This window comes from Temnothorax curvispinosus, unplaced genomic scaffold (genome assembly GCF_003070985.1).
Source record: "Temnothorax curvispinosus isolate PA1 unplaced genomic scaffold, ASM307098v1 QBEX01008716.1, whole genome shotgun sequence".
NCBI classification, from domain to species: Eukaryota; Metazoa; Arthropoda; class Insecta; order Hymenoptera; family Formicidae; genus Temnothorax; species Temnothorax curvispinosus.
The window spans coordinates 312,194-334,578 of record NW_020218496.1 but is presented as its reverse complement, the minus strand read 5'-3'; the positions used below and the strand labels follow the sequence as shown (position 1 = coordinate 334,578).

The window sequence follows — 22,385 nt, the reverse complement described above, 5'->3', positions numbered from 1 at the left end:
CCCTTAGTAGAATATTACAAAGTATAATTTTATGCGGTGCGTTTAGGATTTATTTTCCGGCTGTCAGCGTGTTTCATATTTGTGTGTCGCGTTCCCGTGTTTACGTCGACTTACAGGAACCATTTTCCAGCTGGTCTCGTACGAGGAACGTGTTTTGTGCTGATAAATCACCACTTGCTATGGATTACTAGCAAGTTTACGATTGTAGAAGTAGTACTTGTAAGTGCGACACGTCGGCATTTTTGTTTCTTCACCGTGACTCGCCTTACTATGCTAACTTGAGGATGATCGATGAGAGGTATAAGTACATACGTACTCGGCAACGGTTAAACCGGTCAAGATATCCAAGAACGTTTCTTGATATTAGCAAAGTCTTCAAATTCACTTCTTCAAATAAATTAACTAAATTAAATATAGATTTAGAAAAGGCATACAAAGTAGAAACTTGCGTTTCTGCACTAGCACGTTTCTCTTTAATCATCTTTTCCAATATTAGTGCAAATTTTAAGAAACCTCGTCGAGATTTAAGATACGAGGGAAACGTCTATATCTTTTAATCGAATCTTCGAAGCTGCTTCTTTTTCGCGCGACAGTCAAGATCGTAACGAGAACGGCAGAAACAAAGCGGCGCGGTCGTTCGGTCTCGCACGAGCAACGCGCATCCCGGGGTTATGTGCGGACACGTTAACTGGAGGGTGATCGATGAGCAGATTACTTTGCGGGTCCATGCGGCAACGGATGTTGGGAACGAGCACGTTTCGCGCGCCAGCAAGTACGAGAGAGAAAGAGAGAGAGAGAGAGATAGAGGGAGAACGCGAGAAAAAAATCGCGGCCTTTCTCGTACTCGCCAATATACGCGAGCTCTGCTTCTCCGCCGCGCCGCTCCGCTCTACTCGCTTTCTCGCTCGCTCGCGCCGACAGGAATTTCACCTACAACCTTTCGACGTCGAGGCTGCACGCCAAGGTTTGGAGAGGACCTTGTTATTAATCACGACGCTGCCATCTCCCAGAGCAACGTTCGCTCGTTAGTCGGGAGGGAGTGGAGAGAGGGGGACCGCGGGTACCGTGGTTTGCCCGCCGAGGGGCGAGGAGGAGGAGGAGAAGAAGAGAGAGGGAGGGTGGGCCATCTCTTAATTACTTCCGCGCCAATTAACACCGCCTCGAATAAAGAAGGGGGATACTCCACCACCAATAGGAGCATGGCTCTGAAAAAGCCAGCTGGTACGAAAACGCGATTTAATATAAAGCACATGAGTATGCGCGCTCTCGCGAAATCGGTCACACATCCCCGTGTGGAACCCTCGTTAGATTTGTCTCGTTTGGATGCATGTGGTTAGATCTTGTCATATACTATTCGACAACCACATCGATTTTCCATTCTTGAGCTCAATTAAGCGATTATAGTATCGGCCAAGTGTAGCAATTAATTTTGTAATTAACAATTAATCTCATAACTGTGTAATGCGATGTTATGATTTTTATTGAACGCCGCGACAGCGAGAAATAATAAATTAAAATGCAAAGTAATTAGACTGCGAATAGATATATAACTTAGAAATGCGAACATATAACTCTTTTAAAAGTAATGAAAAGGAAACGTGGGAAACAATACACTGGAAACATCGTATATACGTCCTAAGACGATATAATCGCGAGATCAGGCATACTTGAGCAAGATTCCGCTTGTGACTTAGCCGAGCATTCGCGAAGTTGGTAACAAAGTAAGCTGGTCACGTGCGATCGTAGTTCGGTGAATTCCATAGGATGAGGGAAAGCTCGAGACAGAAAGAAAGAGACTCGGCGGATGAGTGAGCAAGTCGAGATAGCCGAGAGGGATCAGCTGTGGCCTTCCAAAAGTGAAGTCCCGTGGGAAGTCAATCAACCAACCTTTCTTCGCTCATTGTGAAGGGAGGGTGACTTTGTCTGAATCCGCTAAAGCATACTTCATAGATACAATCGATATAGGTTTTTATTTTATTTGAATGATATGTCGAATCTATTGTCAGGATTTCTTTGGAAAATAGCTTTGGACATTATGTTGGTGGTTATAAAAGCTTAAATCACGAGTACAGGAAAATTGAATTATATATTGAATACTTTGTAAAAACTTGGGATTTTTATATTTTTTAAAGAGACTTGTCTGAATCTCTCTATTTTACTTGATGTGAGATAACAAGACTTTGTCGATTAAGGTTCATATACGAAGTTTGTTGAGACGAGAAATGGAGTATCTTTTCGATTACAGTACGGTCGACTTCGAGAATACTGATGTGGACTTCGTGGAATTATCCTATGGATAAAGATCGTTCATGCATTTTCTCCCGCGTGTAATCGCGCGAAATCGACTCACGCGTGTAAAGCAATGCGCGGCATAATAAAGGTTATCCGCGTCGCATACCACGATCACCGGCGATGAAACAACGCGCGCGTGGTGGCTGTGGGGATCAGAGAGAAGAGGACGTGGGGGAGGAGGCGGGGGGGGAGGTCGGTAGTTCACGCAGGATATGGCGATATCACGGTGTATATGGCGGTCGCGAGCGTGGTGATTCAAAGGGGGCGGTTCGCCGGAGACCCGGTTGCGCACAGCAAGTAGAGGGCGAATTGAGTGTAGAAGGGACGTCGGCGGCGGCGGTGGCGGCGGCGGCAGGAGGCGGTGGAGGACGAGAGACGGGAAGGGGAGGCAGTGAAACGTGAGCACGAAGGGTAGCGGGAGGGGTTTCGGTAAGGGGATGGGTTGGCGATTGGCATTTAATTAGCGGCCGGATGACCGCCGCCGCCTCCGGATCAATACGCCGCCCCCGGGGGCAGTGTGCAGGAGGCAGCGATCCCCTTTCGACTCCCCCGCGTCTCTTCCTCCACCACCTCCTCCTACTTTCCACCTACCGACCCCTTTGCTCCGAACAGAGTACACCGGGCAGAACCGAACTCGTTTGCTTCGTCTGCCGGGCGAAACCCTTTTGCTCTCCACCCACCACCGAAGGGTGGAACGAAATAGAAGCGGGTGGAGAGGAAGGGTGGGAAAGAGACGGGGAGAGGGTTGCCGCCGCGAGAGAGGTTTCTGCCGCTCCTTAACCTAACCTCCTGACCGAGCACCACGTGCGGGGAATATCCGGAAGCACTTCGGCAAAATAAAGAGAGCCGGCCGGATAAGTGCCGCGGATCCTTTTGCTTCGCGGCCGGGCGTTTACAGAATCCGGAAGAGAGACCGGCGATCGTCCTCTTCTTTCTCTTCTCCGTTTTCCGCACGGAAATCGTGGTATACTCCTGTACCCCTGTACCCGATATTTCGGGTTGACGATGCGCAATTATACGAATAATAGTCATTCGAGACGCCACGCCGGTTTTGAATGAATTATCAGAAAAAGGTAGAAACGCGAGAGATATCCGGCGTGTATTTTCAAAATGCGAGTTGTAACAGTAAAACACTGATATAAGTCAGTGAAAATAAAAGTCTGACGTGCAGCTGTCCTCATACATATTCACCATATCTCGTGAATTTTCTCGTAAATCCGAGATTCATCTCAAGATTTTTCAATTTTCTTTAAAAAACTAATTAGGTCACTGAATCTCAATTTTCACGATTTTTTGAGAACTGATTTAAAATTTCTCAAAGATTACGCTTCTGAGGTACCATGCTGATATGTCTTACGGAACGAACTTACAAAGTTTTTTTTTTACTTTTTCGGCAGCCCATAATTTTGATAAACGTTTCGAAGGCCGCGTTGGCGGTGAACGCGATGCTCTATTTGTTTGACTCATTCCGTTACGGCTCCTTTTTTTAATCTCGTCACTTTCGAGCGCGCAGTTCGAAAGTGCAAATCGGTTCTCTCGTCTTCCCTTCTCGCTCTCGTTCGCGCAAGAGTTAATCACGGTAAACAGACTTCATTGTTCCATAACGCGGCGGTTAAAAAGAGTAGAGAAGCATCGGTGGTGCATCGGACACAGTGCTCGTGCCAAATCAGTGTTTATGCTTAAAATTATGGCCGCTCGAGTAACAGCCTTTGGAAATATCGCCGCCGCGCTCGGAGGGTTCTCAATTCCGTAGCGGATGCCACGGAACCGGCCATTTACGATCGGCACAGTTCTTGAGGGAATCAGCAGCAGCGTGGATTGATACGTGCGCGCTCGCGTACGTTATTGCCGTAATAATTTACATTGACAGGCCTATCTATATGTAAATGTCCGTATCATCCTCTAATAGCTCGAATTGATATCCTATCGATCAAAAATTACGTAACCTGACACACAAAGCGGCGGAAAAGATCGTCAGTCGGCACAACGTTGATTTCCGACATTATGATCGTATCCGTTGATTATGGCAGCATACTGTAGCGATGAAGTATGGTTAGAAATACGATTTTATAAGCCCATCTACTTATGCATGACAATCTCCAAGAACGATAGTTCTTTAATTTAATCAATAACTGTAATTGCGAGTTTGAAAGTGTATTTGTAATATTGAAAATAAGGTAATATTATTGAATTTTTTCTCGTCCGCGAAGTAATTTTATTCCATTATGTTGTAGCCAAGCTGAAATTTTTGCGAAAGCTCGGCCGGTTCGATCAAACGGCTCGACAGCACGCACTTACGACCCTTCAAACGCTCATTTCTACGTTGTTGCGCGGACGCTTTTTAAAATGTCAAGCAACGCCCAGGCTCATTTCCTCGGGGAGGTCGTCCGAACTACTTTAATTACACGTTCCGTTCTTAACGTCTTTATATTTCTTCGCGGGCATGCGGCGCGCAGATCCGCGCGGCATCAAACGCGTCTCGATTATACGCTTTTTACGATAACTTAATTGCACGTCTCTTCCCTCCGCGTGTCTTGCAGTCGAGAGGTGGCCGAATACCAAAGCGGAGCACCTCTGGCCTCCGACCGCTCCCTCCCCCTCTTTTTCCTCCTGCAGCCCTCGCGTCCACCTCGTTGTTTCTGAAGGAGTGTATAAAATACGGGACTTGTTAACAATGTTCGCACCTACACGCGCGTGCGCGGGCCCCTCGCACATGTGTATCTGGTCACCCATAAACACGCTGTATACCCCCGGCGAGGGGGCCCCTTTCGGCGACGACGACCTTCGGCCTCCGAGATCCTCCGGAGATATTTTATTCCCGAGGATTTTTATGAGCCGATATATCACACATCGACTGGATCCCGACGGGGTTGGCGTTATGCTTGAGGCCCTGATCGAAGAGAAAGGGGTCGGGCCGCTACGTGTACGCAACATCGTGCAAACTATCTTGGAGCGCATGTTGCACGTTGAAATCGCATTTTTAACGACACGAGATTTAATTTTATATCGCGAGTGTATAAAGCACCTGGAACGATTATAATTTTCTACGCGGTTGTGTACGAGATAAAAAACAATTTTATTGAAATCCATCACGCGGTGGTTTAAATAGGTTAATTAATATAATTTTACCGTTCACAAACATGGGAGCGAGTCAAATAAATTAAATGACATGTATTTTAATATTCCGGGATTAAGAGAGAAATAAATTATCAAGGAAGACATTAAGTATAGAATTAACTTAATATTGAAATGAATTGTGCGCTTATAATTTTGTAATTATGATATAGCGATTTCTCATATATTGGAAAGTAAATTAATATTTAATTTGAGCATCGCGCGCGCGCGCGCGCGTGTGTGTGTGAGACAAAGAGAAACGTTTTGACGTATTCTTCTAGATCGATTTTAGATCTCGTTTTGGAAGAGTTCGTGCGCTTGTCATATTCCAGGAAGAGCGACCGGTGAGACTATAATCACTCATCTCGTGGAATAATGGCGCGCGACGTGCGTGATGGGATTGCTTAATATCATCTTCGGGAACGATGTTACCGGTCAAACGGTCCGATTATCGATTTCCTGCGAACTGCACACCTCGTTCTTCCTCTCGAAACACGCCTTCTTGAGCTCATGACCTTAAGGCACGAGAAATGGCAATCACTATATATAATATATCGGCGAGTCGCCGCATGGCCGAATCTTTCGTTTCACTCGAGATCCTCGTCTTCACCTGTGAGAACTCCGCAGCACGCAGAACGAAATCGTAGGAAATTGCAGGGGACCGCGAGAAAAATTGTATTATTTTCTTTTTGTCACTGCGAATTTTACACACAAAATATCAGATCTCAAATAGCATTAAAAGAATGATAAATTAGTTTGTGTAAAAATAATTGAAATTACATTTCATAATATAGAATGAGAACATACGTGTCCAAGAATCTTATTTTATATAAGTTTTTGCAAAATCCTTAATTCGTGTTTATAACATACGTGGCATATTTTAATATTATAGTATTGCGTATAGCTCAGCAATACTTAAAGCCCCGCGATTTCAGTTTCCGCAATTTCTATTGTGAGGCTATTATGCCGAAACGTACGACGTTCTCGCGAAACGGGCGTTTGTCTGGAAACAGGATCCCGTGCCAGAAAGCCATCAGCCAGCCAGCCAGCCGGCCGACCGGCTGGCCGGCCGAACCTCGACGCTCGTCGCCGGAGCTTTCGTCGTCGACGAAATGTAAATCGCCGGTTCCCCCCGTGTACGTGAGCTCCGTCGAAATCGCGTGTGTCATTTCATTTGCAGAAGTGTGGCCGCGGAGTGTGTCACGGCATCGAAAGTTTCAGGTCGTTACGAGTCCGCCGCCACGAGTCAACCGATGCGGTGAGACAATAGGGTGCCCCTCCCGCACCCCAATGGCGGCCATTACGCGATTACGTGTCTGGGATCGCCCCGTACGTACACCCCGCTACCGAAGTTTAAGCGTTATTGACGAACGTCATTTCTGTAATGATAGCCCAACATGCGATTTTAGTATCTTGAAAGGGGGGAAGGGACTCGACAGGGGAACGAGCGAGGACGTTACGTTCCAAGACATTTAAACGCCGCTGACGTTTAGGTCGTGTATATACGTAAAATCGATAATAGTACTGTCATCCATACGGGAACGCTTAGGGAAATATTGTAATAATGATAAGATGACGTTGCATATCGCCTATCTGTTAACGCTGTGCTCTAGTTGCGTATCGCTTCACGCAGGTATCGTTTAACTTCGTTGTAATTCTCTAACGCAAGAAGTTAAAAAATATTATCTCGAGTCTGTTGCGCATATAGTTATAGACGTATTCGCGTAGCGAAAGATCGATAAAATTGACGCTATCATTTGTACCGTTGTAAATCACGTACAGCATTGGGTTAAAGGACATCGACTGCGTGCAGAACTACTTCATTGCAACAAATTGTATTCGATTGCCGTTTTGTTTTACATCAATTTGAAGGAACGAATCTCTTCGCGGTCGGACGGAGCTCATCTTGCGATATTCTCATCGCTTGGAAGCCAGGCTTCGCGTCGCTACCATCACGTCGATTGTCGATGAAACTGCGACGACGACCGGCGTGGCGCGGCCCCGCTGCCACCGGCCATTACGCCATTACGGTTCATTTTCGTTTAACAGCCGACGATCGTACGACGGCGCAAGGTGTGGCCGTCACGATGAAAAGTCAAGCGCACAAGGCGCAGCGAGACCGCTAGCTGCTAGACAATGGCGACCGATGATACTCCACCTTCGAAGAAACGACGACCCAATCGGAAATTGCCGATGGATAGGGACGATAGATGAAAAGCCGCTCTCTATTAAAATGTCTAGTCATTTTTTTAGGTGCGACCCGCGCGTTGTGATCGGGCCTCGTGTTTCTCGGCCGATCGAAGATCCATATTCGCTGGCACGAATAATTTTCCTTTTTCTCATTTTCCGCGTTTCTCTCGAAAAGTTGATAAATGCAGGCTCGAGTCTAAGAGGGTTAAGCAAGAAATTTCCAACGCTCATTCGCAACGTTTTGCCGGAATCCCCCTGAGTGCGGATATACGCATACGCACACGGGTATAATACGTGTGTGCGTAATATCCGCACGGCAATCACCGTTTTACGGTTAAACCGTCGGATTAAGTCCTCCCGCTACCTCTTCCGCCACGATGGCTATACACGGGCTCGGCGTGCAGCGTATCCCGGCCCTCAGTTATTTTTCGCATTTGCCCGCGAGATGTAATAACGAGATTTAGAAAACACTTTCCCGCGCCCTTCCCGGCGTTCGCCTACCTGTCCACGCGCGCAGCGATCAGAGAGGTAAACGAAAAAGGAAACGGGGGGAAAAAGGAGACAAGCAATTTTCTACTCACTGGTGAAAAGAAGGGTCACTCCCACAGGTGCGGAAAGAGTCCGGCTTTGTGGCTTTTCCGCAATGATTTTCCGAAATAATTAAGACGTACGAGTGTTTCTTTTGGTTGAAATTTTTCGACCTGTCACATACCAATGAAAGATTGAGACGTTTCTATGCGGCTATTACTGTCAAATCAGCGTGGGTTTAGGTATTCGTTAGTATAATAGACAAGCTACCCGTCCATTATATAGTTTCACTAAAGACATTTTAATTTCAAGAGAAACAACCGCATGATTTTTCGAGTGATCAAAATTATTGTAATAACAATTATTATTTAAGTGTATCGTTTTATTAATAAGTCATTACATAAAGTATTTGTTAGGTATTGACAATTAAAATATCGAATCTTTATAGTAATCGAAACCTTTGTGCAAATTTGAAGATAGAAAATAATCGATATGTAGCACATTGGGGAGGAAAATCTTGCACGTATTATTATATATTCTATGTATCGTCGCCGCGTTTTACGCTACATGTATCAGGGCCGGCAATCGGGGTGGCATTATTTCATCGGTCGGAAAAATAGCGGAGGGTGATCTTCCAGAGAGGCGGCCGGGCACACAAAGTTAGCATAGTCCGTGACTTAGTGGTCCTGGGGGTGTCGTCCGTCAACCCTCGAGAAGGACCTTTCTTATTTCGCAATATTTTGTTGCCGCCGCGATATTTATCGTTCATGCAGGACTGATGAGTGGGCGTCGTAAGCTGCAACAAGATATTGTTAAAGGAATTTAAGAAAATATGTAATCAGCAGTAATAAATAATCGGCATAGTGTAATAAATATATTATAAGTATTTTTTATAAATATCTTAAAAATATATACATTTAGTAAATCTGGAGACAATGATCGCATTATTTAATCATATAAGTTATATATAGGTATAATATAAGTATAATATATAAATATTATTACAAGTATTTCTTCGCGATTTTTCAGTGTTTCTCGTAAATTTTGGCCACTAGAACGGCGACGCACGTGCGTGCCAAGTTTCATATTCGCATAGACGTGATGACAGGCATATCTCTCTCTTTCTCTTTTCGTCGTTCGCTCTTGTTGGCACTCGAATATCCGGCCAGTTAATTCCGCTACATTTGAACGCGTCCCGGCGAAAACGGGCAGATATATCACATAAATTGCCATTGTGGTCGCGACAATATGCTAAACGCGCGGCGCGTTAACGGTCGGCTGTTAGCATTTCGTTATTCCGCCGGCGCGTGTACTATGTATATATATGCTATCCAGGATGAAAGATGCGCGCTCTTGAGGCTGAACGAAAAATCGCTTTGCTGTGGCAATATTTTTCTTTTTATTATTAGACGAACATCTCTCTAACGCGTATACACGCACTGTTGCGCCCAAGTTGACTAAACTGTGAATCATTTCTGTCTTCTTCAGTAGCTAAATACCGTCTAAATATCAATCATTTCTTCGAAATTAAAGGATATTTTAAACGATAACGAGCCATTTATTAATTTATATTTTAATTTGCGATTAAATGTTAATTATAAATACGTTCTCTCTAAATCTGAATCAGTGAATAGTCACTGATATCAATGTAAAGTATGCCACTTTTCATGAATCAGTGGCATACTTTACACTGATATCAGTGACTATTCACTGATTCAGATTTAGAGAGTTAGAAAAGTATCGCGCTACATATTATTATTATATACTGGAAATATTCGAACTCTGTTATCTCACACTTAGATTCGATACATGTAACATTTTTCAGTTTTTTTTTTTACCAAGCAAGAGCACGCGAAGTTCGCCCGTAGGATAATGCTGCTCCACGCACTCCGTTACCCGCGAAAGGGGGTGGGAGATCCGATCAGCACAATGCACGGGAGAGCCTAAATCCTCGAACTCATTAATGAGCTCGCGCAGTCCACGGGCGACGCGCCCACATATGCCAGGCTTTATACTTGAGGTTTAATTCGAGCCGGCCAAATTAATTTGCCACGATGAACGAGTCGGTGTGTGTATACCCTGTTAGCGTTGCGTTTCGAATCGGTCCAGATTAGCCCTGTTCATTAAACACGAGCGTGCGCGAAATCGACGGCATCGGGGCGCCGTCGGATTTGCACGGCGCGCAACGGCCCTGTAGTATCAGATCAGCATCATCGGCATCATCGTCGCCGAGAGCCGTCGAGTTTTCGGCACTTTCGCGTTACGCCTGCGCTTCCTGTAATCGACAGGCGTATCGGGGCCGAAATTTGCGGCCGACCCAGCAACAAGCACCGATGTTATCCGCGTTAATCTTCCGCTCCTAGCGGAAACGTTGATGAACTCGTCATAATGAAATCTCGATTTATTTCGGATGCGAGTTACAAGGATGCGCGATCGATCTTAATCGTAACGGGAAATGCATTGCATTTGATGTTAGGTTAAAAAAAAGACTGTCGTTTTAATTCTTTCCTTCAATTCTGTTGATTATTTCTTGTATTTAATGCTCGATTAATGCTAAACGTTAAATAATTACATTTTTTTGTACATTCATATTATAAGCAAAGTTGCGATAGACAGAAATGTAAAGAATTGTCAAGGAAAATTAAATAAAACTGTCAGTCGATTAATTAAGAGAATGTTCGACGTCCGCGTCGTCGATATTCAGCGTCCCCTTTAAGTCTCGTCCATCATCTTTTTCTTTTGTTCACTTGACGCAGAGTACTTCGAATAATAACCATTATCGCCCACAAATGACGCAAATGACGAACGTCCGTACAGTGTTTTCAAGTAATGATAATTAGTGGAGTGTCAAGAGATCTGATTTGTTGTTAGGCGATATTAGTTTCTCGGAGACGACGCTCGCGGAACACAATGGCGCACTGTGGAATTGTGTCGTTGGCTCGGTCGTTGATAATAATTACCAGGATAGCGGACGTTATTGAATGGAAATTTTGCGTAACTCGTGTAATCCGTATCCGGGCAATTAATTATTATACCGCGATAAGTCGCGATATTATTCTGTCCGTCCCTTGAGCAATACGCGGTCGGGCTGATTGCGCGCTAGCGTCATGTCATATATTATGCACGCATCATCGTGTTGCGTACATGCGCTTTCCAGCTGATTTCGGCGTATTTCCTCAATCGCTTAATGCACGTCCCGCATGATGATCATCATAACGATCAATGACAATGCGATGACGTCGATCTCTCCCTATATACTATCTTTCAAAGTTAGAGAGACGCGAAAAGTCGTTTAAAATAATCTATTGTAGATTATGCTGAATATTTTATTTAATCATGCATGGAGAGAATTTTCTCTTAAAATTTACCCTGAAATCATGGTAGTTGTGGGACAACATGTACCACCAAGAATTTTATGCGAGCTATTCTGATTAATATCCACCATAATAAAAAATATTAATATCTATTACATTAAAATATAAAATATGTTTGATTAATTTTACTAAAATATATCTAGAAAATTTCAATAATTTTTCAAAATTTACCAATCTGCTTGGTAATTTTTATCACGTTATTTGTAAAATGTCTTTTGTATATTTTAAAAATGCCTTGGTTACCAAGTTGTCCCAAGTTTGTAGTGAATTTAAGGGTAAAATATAACAAAAAATTCTCTCCGTGTGCATTAGGTTGTATACCGAACTATATCACAAACAAGTATATAATTGCAAATACAGAAGAAATTCTGAATGATCGACGCAATAGCAATATGTATAAACTTATAATTCTTATAAAATGACGTATAAGATAATTGGATATTTTCGTTGAGGTTAAACATTTTTATTCTTTCAAAAGAATTATAATCAATAAAAAGAGATTATAAAATTGAATAGTAATTTACAGTAGCATAAGTAGCGGAGAAAATCGAAAAACACCTGTAGACATCGAAATAACAAACTGTACATCATCACTGGTCTGTTTATTATAGCGCATCAGTTAAAACTCTGTCGCGTTCTTTCGCGAAATACCGGCGTTCCGGAAAACCTTTACTGATCGAGAATTTTTGGCCGTGGGGGTGCGATCGATCACGATCCGTATGACAGGCTCGATCGATCGATCGTTCGGTGAACGGCTCTCGGGAGCGCACGCAGTTAAGCGGTCTCTGTCTCTCTTACTCTTTCGCTCGACAAAAAGCCAGCTGCCGTGAACGTTAATTTCGGCACGCGCGCCGCGAGGCTTTTTAAGCGCCGTGATACAACGAAAAGCGCAACATGCAATGCAACTCAGCGCAACACCAAGCGCACATCCGAAGGATGCAGCTCGTTCTAAATATCGCGCACCTTGCGCTTGGTTAATTACGAGTTTATAGGGTACGCGCGCGTTCCCGTAATCCCTTTTTATGCGCGACTTTTGATGTACGTGGACACGTAACACAAATCTCGAGAACACGTATTCATTAACCGTCAATATCCTGCATTTTTAGAAGAAAAAATATTTGTACGAAAATTATTATAACAATAATCTTTATTTCGTCTATAGATTCTACGGTTTTTTATCAATGTACTCAATATTACATTATTATGATATCTCTTCTTTATTTCCTCCTCAGATGTATTACCATCCATAAGTTTTCTATGAATAATTATAAGTTTAGTTCAGACAAATATTTACGATATCCAATACGTATTTTCAATTTCCTTTTTTAAACGCTAGGATATTAAGAGCGTCAGACGGCGTATTGTCTGCTTACAACTCTAGATAAAAGTGGGTCGATAAAAATTGTAACAACAAACGCTAAAGATAAAAGTTGTCGTTGGAGAGGGGTCGCTTCCGAAGTATTAATCACGTAGGGAGATGGAAAGCGCCTTTAGAGAGACATTGCCGGAGCCGTTATCGCTCTAATCGAAAGACGTACAACCGCGAGGAAACATATACACGATCGTTACATACATATGCACCCGCTCGCGAACGCTCGTGCATTCTTAAGCAGCAAGTATCGAGGAAGGAGATGATAAAACCGCGTGGCGGCCTACAGGCGGCAATAAATGTTTCGAGGCTCGTAAAAATGTTATTACCTTCTGCGCGGCGCGATACCAGAAGACAGCGCGCGAAAGTAAAAGGGGGATGGCTGAGGTGATAGAGACACTCGGGCCAGAAACCTGCCGAATCCGTACAGTCGTACAACAGTGACGTAATAAATTGTGGACGAAAATAACTTGAAAAAAAATTCTACATTAATTATGGAGTTAGAGAATCTTTGTCCATAATTATTTCGGCACAGTTGCACATTTTTCTTCAATGAACAACTTCCTTTTTAAATATAGTGTTACCTTCAAATTATTCACAGTGCAAGTTGTATGACTGTAATTTGTTAGTTGTATATTTTCGGATATATTAAAGAGTAGGCACATTTACGCATTTAATTTTACATTGATTGAAGTAGCTGAAGAAAACTACACCTCATTGCAGGCTATAGCTACACGTGTGCACAACGAACTTGGATTGTGAATAATTTAAAAATAGAGCTGATATGCAAACCGACTTGTTCTGTGACTAGGAATCACATTTTCCAGTTAGCTCATTACTCCGAACTCGACATGCATGTAACGCAGCATATTGATCGGACTTGATACGTGAACTAGACTTTGATTCGCACGTGTGTAAGAGAAGTTGACTATCTTGTTTCGAAAAAGAGCTGAAATGAATGAATGCACACACCTTCCATGTAACTCGAGAAATGGCATTCTTCGTTGCGTGGGCAGTCTATTATCACCTTCGGAAGACAAATATATTGCTAGATGGAAGTGAAAGATCCAGGAAGTTTTACGTGTACAATATTAATAATGTAATATATAAATGCTATGTAGATCGCGCGTAAATATATTTTTGCTCAGAGTTTAATTTTTATTTTAAATATATCAGTGACGAATTATTAGTTATCAAATTGACACTAACACAGCTTTAACAACATTTTTTCTGGAATTATTTACAGAAAATATATTAAGAGATGAATTAAGAAAAAACACATATCTACACATAAAATTAATAAGCAAAATGATATTCTCAATTTAGTTGATTGTTATAAATCTGTTGCTTTTATAAAATGGAAAGGAAAAATTAAAAGGCCAATAAAAAAAGTTAGAAAATTATATTAATAAATTGGACAAAGATATCACAATGTAGAGAGCATTAATGAAATTCGCCTGCAAACAATAGGGAAATCGCCTGCGAGGCGCAAGATAACCGCGCGCACGCCTTTTTTATTCTAATACAATGCTCCCTCTTACGCATAGCAGCTTCGCTAATATCGCCGTATAATCTGTCGCCATTCCGAATAAATAACCTGCGGCGTGGCTAATAAAATTTCACCGCCTGCGAAATTTTGTCGGTCGTGTCGCCCTCGCGCGTCGCTTCTTCGCGCGACAGAAGATTCCCGGCGGATGCGTTTTTCACGGTGGCACGGGATACTGTCTATATAAAGACACATAGCCGAGCAGGGCAGGAGGCGGCACAGCGTGCACCGCGGCGCTTCATTTGTCTTTATATTAACGCTGCTGTGTAACGCCGTAACGGCGTTATGACGACAACACAACGGGTAGCGCCGGCGTCTACACTGCCGTGAAACAACTTTTTTACCCCTCTCAACGTTCTTTCGCTGCCCTTTTTTTCGCCTCTTTATATAAACCCGCTGCCGTTTTACGAGGGACGAAGGCAGCGCGAGAACTGCCCCTGATTCCAAATTATTACCCGTGCGAACGTCGCCGGGGGTTGCGTCTCCCGGCAAATTGCGTTTTCGCTGATACGGAAGATGCGCGATGATCGGGACCGAAAATAAAGTTAGGAAAGCGTATATTTATTTAAGTGTTTATTATGAAAAAAAAATCAACTTTGTTCTCAAATTGAATTGATCTTTTCGGCGAAAAAGAATAAACCGAAAGAAAATGTAATCATTAATTGTCTTCTGTCATTCTTTTAAATAAAATAACGAAACAATGTTATAAAAAATACTTGAGAGCTGTAAAAGTAAAACTAAAATTCCTTGCTAATGTATTATTGAAAGAGTAAATAAACTCGCGGTATATCTAAGAGCGATACGAGAAGCGATGTTACGTAAAATCTCGGACGGTCCCCCAAGCACATTAGCGCGATAATTGCGAGTCGAAGTTTCCTAGTGCATATTCGTGTTGCTCGCGGGCGAACTTTCTATAATAGACACGGGGGGCTGAGGCGGAAGGGATGCTGCCTTCTCGTCTCGATGCAGCACGGCGACGACGAGATACGTCGATATCTCGATGTAGATACATACCGACCTGCAGGTAACTTGCAGCAGCGCGGAGAATGAAGTTTTCTGCCGCGTTCTCGTATATATAAAGTAATACCGATACGAGGTCGGCTCCTTTTCTTCTGCTCGAGGGAGAGGGGGGAGGGCAGTATTGGATGGTCGTTCCCAGGAGGTTAATTCCGAGTCGAAGGGCGGAAAATATTCACGGTTCCTTAAAATCCGACGAGCTTGTCTCTTACGAGCTTCCTCTGGGGTGGCGTTACGCCGAACGGTCACTCAAAATACAAGGAACCCCTGTCGCCCATTTTCCACTTGCCCACGGCGATCGTCTCTTAATCCGCGCATGAACAAAGCCTTCTTGTTAAATAGAAGGCGTCGCTGACGACTCTTTTTAAACGTTATATGATATTTTTCCCCATAACCTAATAGTCTCTCTACAATGACGCATTTGTTTTTGATTGCAGTCCATTCGCTGCACGGTGAACGGCTGCTCCTGCGAATCCTTCACACCCGGGAAACGTCATCTGCGCTACTGCGAGAACTGTCATCATGGATGGGTGCCTCACGGTAAGTCCAAGCACATTTCGAAAAAATTATAGAGCGTTCTGCGATATTGGAATTCTCGCGTTTCCATCGGGCAAACCTTTGAAAAAAAATAGAGGGAAAAAGAACGAAAAAAATGAATTGCGGGAAGATTTTTCCCGAGGATATTCCGGCGCCCTGGTGTCGCGTGCGCGCGCGGTTAAACGCAAATTTTCCAACTGTCAGCATACTTCATCCGACGGGCCCTCAGGGACGAAATTCAATTTTCCAACGATGACCGCCGCCCAACCCTCGTTGGGCATCGCGACCGCGCGCCACCCCTTTGCACAATAGAAAGGAGCGCTCGCGTGTACGCACACGTATCGAATACGCACGTATTCGCCGATATAAGATGTCGGGATACTTTATGCCCTCATAAGTTCCTGAATTCGAGGAGGTGATCCAGGGGCCGGTCGGCCACTGTTTCGCACAGTTTCATCGTCTGGGGCTATCTCGACACCCGGATGGCGAACACCCGTACGCGCGCGCACGCATGTACGTACAGGCGCATACGTCAAACCGCGCTTAAAATTCCGCCTGCTTGACCCGCGATAGATTGGACGCGGCGCAACATGGAATACATATCAATTTCGGGCTTCTCCTTTTCCGCCCGATCCCGTGGGAACGCAGTTGCACGCGCGCGTTCTCTTTTTTCCACTCGGCTCTTGCCCGGCTTCGATTCTCCGTGTTACGTCGGAACAAAAGGTGTCGCAATCTCGCGCGCGCATTTCGTTGCGCAAAAAGGCGCACGTTGCGAGCGGCGTACGTGGTAATTATTCTCGCGGATTGCCGGGTTCGCGAATACTCGTCGAAGACGGATTTAGAGAGTGATTAACAAACGCTTTAAGGTATAAAACGCGAGCGTGGTGCGTAATCAACGAGATAATCGAGCACTCAGACACTTGTCGGCCGCTCGCCGATTAGCGTAGTTTCGCATACATTTTTGTAGCATGCGCTTTTAGCTTGTGCGTAACCAATTAGCCATTAAATCTGTTATTTTCACGTGGCATCGGAGAGATATGATGAATATCGAGAAAAGAGTAACGGATCTGTTGCTATTGTTGTTTCATATACTCGTTTTGAATGTATCGTATATCAATATATATTATGTAACTGTTGGCATTTTAAAACAGAAATTTTCGTAAACTTACTGCAATATCGAATATCATAACAAATGTCGAAAACAAATTCATTGTTCACGTAATTAATATCCACGTTTTTACTGTATCATTAGGAAAAATATCGGTTGCTCGATACACCGATAATCCTATGTCTCGTGTTCTTGCATTTCATAAATCAGCATTCTTGTATGTCATTCAAAATTATCGATATAAAAGAGAAGACCGTAATAGGCGGAAATCAGTTTCGAAAATGCGAACGTAGTCATTTCTGTTTCGATATGACTGGTACGAATTTAAATTAAAAATCTCGTGGCCTATCATTGCTCTTTGTTTTAAACCGGTTTCGCGGATGAGAGAAAACGGATTCGTCATTATCGATCCGTCAGTGATTAGGATAATAATCTATGCACGTTCGTAGCGGTGAAAGTTGATCGTGCGTAACGGCAAAATTATTATCGAGATAACGAACAGTATCAATTAGATTACGTGAATTGGATGTGACGCGTGCAAAAAGTCACATTCACATATGAGCATAGTGTTATTATTCTTTTTAATAGGTAATTGTTAGAAAATGTTTACAATAGAAATTATAAGTATCTTATATCTTAATTATTTAATATTGTTTAGCTTAATTTAAATATCTTAATTTAATACCTTAATTTAATTTGGCTCAAGTTCTCAACACCGCGTAACCGGTTTTAATTTATGTTTTTGATTTTATGTTGAGGACTTAACACGTGTCGAACGAACTAAGTAGAGCATTGTTAACTGCCACTGAAGGTACGATGATGCGCGAGGGCCACGAGACTGTGAACGAAATCACGAGTAGTGCACTGACAAAGGCCTTTTTAAATTGTAATGAGCTGCCAAAGAGTGAATTATGTGCCGTCCAAGTGCCATCGAGTCCTCGGCGAACCCCATCCTATAAAACCCCGCCATGCACGCGTATATATCCTGGCATCCCTGTGGCCGCTCGGCCACCCCACGTCATGAATATATTTACATTGATCGGCCGTCTCGGCATTTTTCATTTGGCTCGTCGTTGTGTTCGGACGGGCCGAAGTGTGTCCATCCCTTCGATACTTTATTTATATCGACGGGATGGGACGTGTCTGTCTTTTCTCCATGCAGTTTTCATCGCACGGGAACTCGCGTATGAGCGATGAATCCGGCCCGACGCTAATGATCCTTTCGTCCTTGTCCGGAAATCCCTGGAGTTTAACAAGATGGCTTCCTGGGCCGCCCGTGCTCGCGAGATGCGTATCGCATACATGAACCGTCTAGGAGAGAGAAAGAGAGAGTTTGCTTTGAATGTCATATTTATAAAGCGTATCTTGCAAAGCTTGTACTTGATGAATTCTGACTGTAACCGCCTCAAATTTCGAATAAGAAGACGATATCGTTTGATGTTCATAAATCGTTTTCTATATTCTCGCGTCTCTCGCCAGATAATTTATCAGATCATTTTAAGCATACATTTTTACTTTGCGTAATATTAATATTTTTCCCGTCTCTCGTTTTGTACCTCAGACATCGTCGTATCTATCTCAGATAGCCTACCCTAATACGATAAAGCGCACGCGCCATCAGCATCGGGAACGATCGAGGAGTAACCTTGCGAGACCATTACACGCGGATTAACTTAAGCCGCGTTTTACGTACGTACGATATCCACGGCGGGCGGCTGGTCGCGCTGAAATAAAAATCACGGAAAGTAGATGCGCGCCTAATGAAGGGTTAGAATGGACGGCGGGGTACAGTTACGCGATTAAAGCCTCGATGTCGAGTATATAGCGACCTTCTTTCCGCCGCGGCGTAACCTCGGCGATAAGAGGATACGCGTACTCTAAATTCCATCCGCCCTTCCTGGTAATACACCGGGAGGAGCAATTTAGCGTACGGCTTGGCGCTCGACGAGAGGCAGAATTTTCCGAAGTTCGCCTTCAATACTTTACGTGCCTGCGCGAACCGGTCATCTACGCTCCAAGCAACCCTCGGCCGTCCACAATCTAGTCCAATTAAATGTTTTTCACCGCGCTTCATCGTCTGTCCAGTATTCGGTTTATTCGACGTCTTTTTATCGTGCCAGGCGTACACATCGCGGCACCTGACTCATAAAGCCATCGATTACACTCTGTCGATAATGAGTAGTATCCTTTATTACTCGGCTCGATGTATCCACGCGAGGCTCATTTCAACCTAAGAACTGCCGTGATCAGTCGGCCGAGCACATTGACAGAAGCGATTAGTATCACGCATCACGATAAAGTGTTGTTAAAAGAAAACAACACTTGCTTGTCTCCGTTGATTAATCCTCGATTACTCAATCTTAGATTGATACTTTCTCACACTACGGTCGATCATCCAGGCACGATCGTAACATTATTATTAATTGTTTGCTATTTATTCATTTTAGATATTTGTCTTGTTAACTATTGTCGTTTTCGCCTCTTGGAGATACTGTGGTAATAGTTAGTTTTAAGGTCTATCCTAAACCCCCCTCCCCCCTTCCCGACCAGAGATTAGCTTCCGTAAAATCGTACATCCGATTTTACGATTCGCCTAACGGGAAGAGGAGGAAGACGTCTCTCGACAACAAGAAGACGAACTATGCAGTTACGAACGGTGACAGGGTTGAAATGTAACATCTGCGCCTCCATCTGCACTTCTCACCGATCGGCAGCTGGCGGAAGATGAAGGAGGGAAAAGGGCCCCGCGGGGCCCCGAGGAAGACGTCGAACTTTGGCCCGCAAAAGGGCTACGCACGTCTCGGCGCGTGCACGATAAATCATTAAAAGGCGTAGCCCGGAGTGACGCCGCGCCGCCGTTAATAAACGCACCACCAAACTGTGAATTACGGCGGCCGTGAACGAGCGGGGGTTGCACGCGCCCCCCTGTCGCGGTCTTTGTTTCGCGTCAGCCTGTGATCAAGTTCCGCCAGGCAATGAGGGATGATTTACCTTCCATTCCGCGAAACACGCATTCGCAATTATTTATCTGAACGCTTATTACAGATCTCGATTATGATGTTTAGCATAACTGCATTAACTTTTAAGATCTATATTTTTATTACGAAAACATCTAAAGGTAAGAGCATTTAAAAGTCTTTTCTGATTATAATGTTCAGTTTTTTAAACTTGCAATAGTCATATTATAATTTATAGCTACGAAATAACTGAAAACAACAATTTTTGTCTTTAAGATTTTTTACATTTTACACTTAATATATGCTTTATGAATTTTGTAATTAACTTTGTAACGTTTGCGAAGATTTACTTTGATTGTGCAGATGTCAGTATTTTAACACAGAAATAGTTAACAGAATTCTACAATTAAATGCAATATCCTATATTTGTTTATACGATAGTCTCGTTTCTCTACATTTAACTAACAGAATAGAATTGTTTTTGTAAGGTATATATGTCAATTAATATGAGTCAGGTTACCATCGTCTTAAACACGACGATCGTAATGCGAATATATTTCATTACCACTGTTATATGATTCCATCGCGTAGTGCGAACGGGAACAAAGTTTAGAAGACTTCATCGTGGGGTGCTGCATTATGTCCTATCAAAAACACCGAGACGCGTCGTGCCTTTTAAAGCTTAAAAACACGGGCGTATTTGTTCTAATACGAAACCGATGCTAATGGTAATACATCATAGCCTGGGTCTCCGGCCACCCTATTCCATCCTTCCTCCCCTGCCACCTAGAAAACGTCACCATGAATCACAGCCGAGATGCTAATGTACCAATTTATCTCGTCCCAACTTTATTAAGACTTACTTTTTCTCGGCGCGAAGGGAACGAAAGACCACGGCCGTCCACGCCGCTCTCGCTCGTCTCGCCGGGACTTCAATTTACACATCCATGTGCATACAAACGTAATACGTATGTATACGTGCGTAAAAAGAAGATCGATATCGGGTGGGTGAGAGAACATCTATAGGCAGCGTCGAGAAACGGACTGACAAATTCCCGCGACGGAATACACGCTCGTAAATCATCGTCCGGTTTGGCGGCCGAAAGAAAGATGACGAGGTCGTCCTCCGTGGTGCTCCTCAAAATTCCTTCGGGTGTGACGCGTCGGCCCCGCTGTGCCGCATCATTGTCTCATCGTCATCATGTTCTATACACGCGAAAACTCTCCCCGTCTCCGAAATCGCTACGCAGGTCCATTAACGCGCCGAGCACCGGAGATGGCCTGCTTGCTATTTTGCACGCGGAGGCTTTGCCGATGCTATGTTGCACTTAAGAGATCGATAAAATTTTGTATTTTCGAAAAATATTTGACGAAACGCAAAAGAACGTTTTACATATCTAGCGTTAGCAATTATTCATATTCGCTCCAATATTTGATATTTGATATTAAATAATAGACATTCTGAGTTTCGCTAATAAAATATCTGCATTAAAAGGAGGATTATGGTTGCGTTCGAGGACATTAATGCTTTTTGCGATCAATTACAGTATCTAGATGACTTATATGGATATCTGAAATCCATCATCAAAAATGTTTTACAGGCTTTATTAAGAACTAAATAATAATCAAGAAATGTTCTAACGATACCACAAATTTCTTACACACATTAGCGTCGTCAATAAGTTACCCGACGTCCGTAGTTAATCCAGATTCCCAATTATCCCGTCAATAGGGTAAAACACTTGTCGAAGGAGCGAGCAAAGTGCACCGGACGACGGAAATAGCTGCCGGGCTCTGCCATATGGGCACGACGGGCGTACGACGGCCAGAATGTCGCTCGATAAATCCGGCGGGCATACAGATTTGTCACGCGCGCGAAAATAGACGTGGAATAAGCGAGGGAACCTGGACCATGGAGCGCGACGTCGAAGGCAGGGAGGGCGGGGGTACGAGCGAGAGACGAGCCGATGCACACCACGAGAAACGGTGGGCCGCGAGAGGGATGAGGAACGGGGACCGGACGCAGTTGGTGGGCCTCGACGTCGCCGCGTAAACACGGAGGCGCCGCGGCGCTTTACGACGCCTCGGTACCACGGCCGCTGTTTAACTTATCCGCGACTTTCTGGCACACAGGCCATTTTCACTGCCGGCCGCGTAACGACGACACGCGCTACATCGGCCCGAGACGCCTGTCGCGACGCCTTGCGAGGAGCCATCGTTGGCAGAAACGTCGTTCAAAATTGCAAACACGTTTTCGAATGCTCGAACGATGTAATCTCGTCAGCTTCTGGCTTGTAGGAAATATTTTCCCCGTATAGAGACGTAGACGCGTGCAATCGTGAAGCTTGTGAGC

At 43.9% G+C, this 22,385-nt stretch overlaps 1 protein-coding gene across 2 annotated transcripts in view; it reads left to right on the top strand.

Moving 5' to 3' along the window:
• Window positions 1–22,385, top strand: part of LOC112458133 — a 240,183-nt gene that overhangs the window by 74,118 nt on the left and 143,680 nt on the right. For both annotated transcript variants that reach the window (XM_025021578.1, XM_025021579.1), the window contains exon 3: window positions 15,868–15,970. In XM_025021578.1, the coding sequence (XP_024877346.1) occupies window positions 15,868–15,970 (103 nt within the window). The remainder of the gene's footprint in view (window positions 1–15,867; window positions 15,971–22,385) is intronic.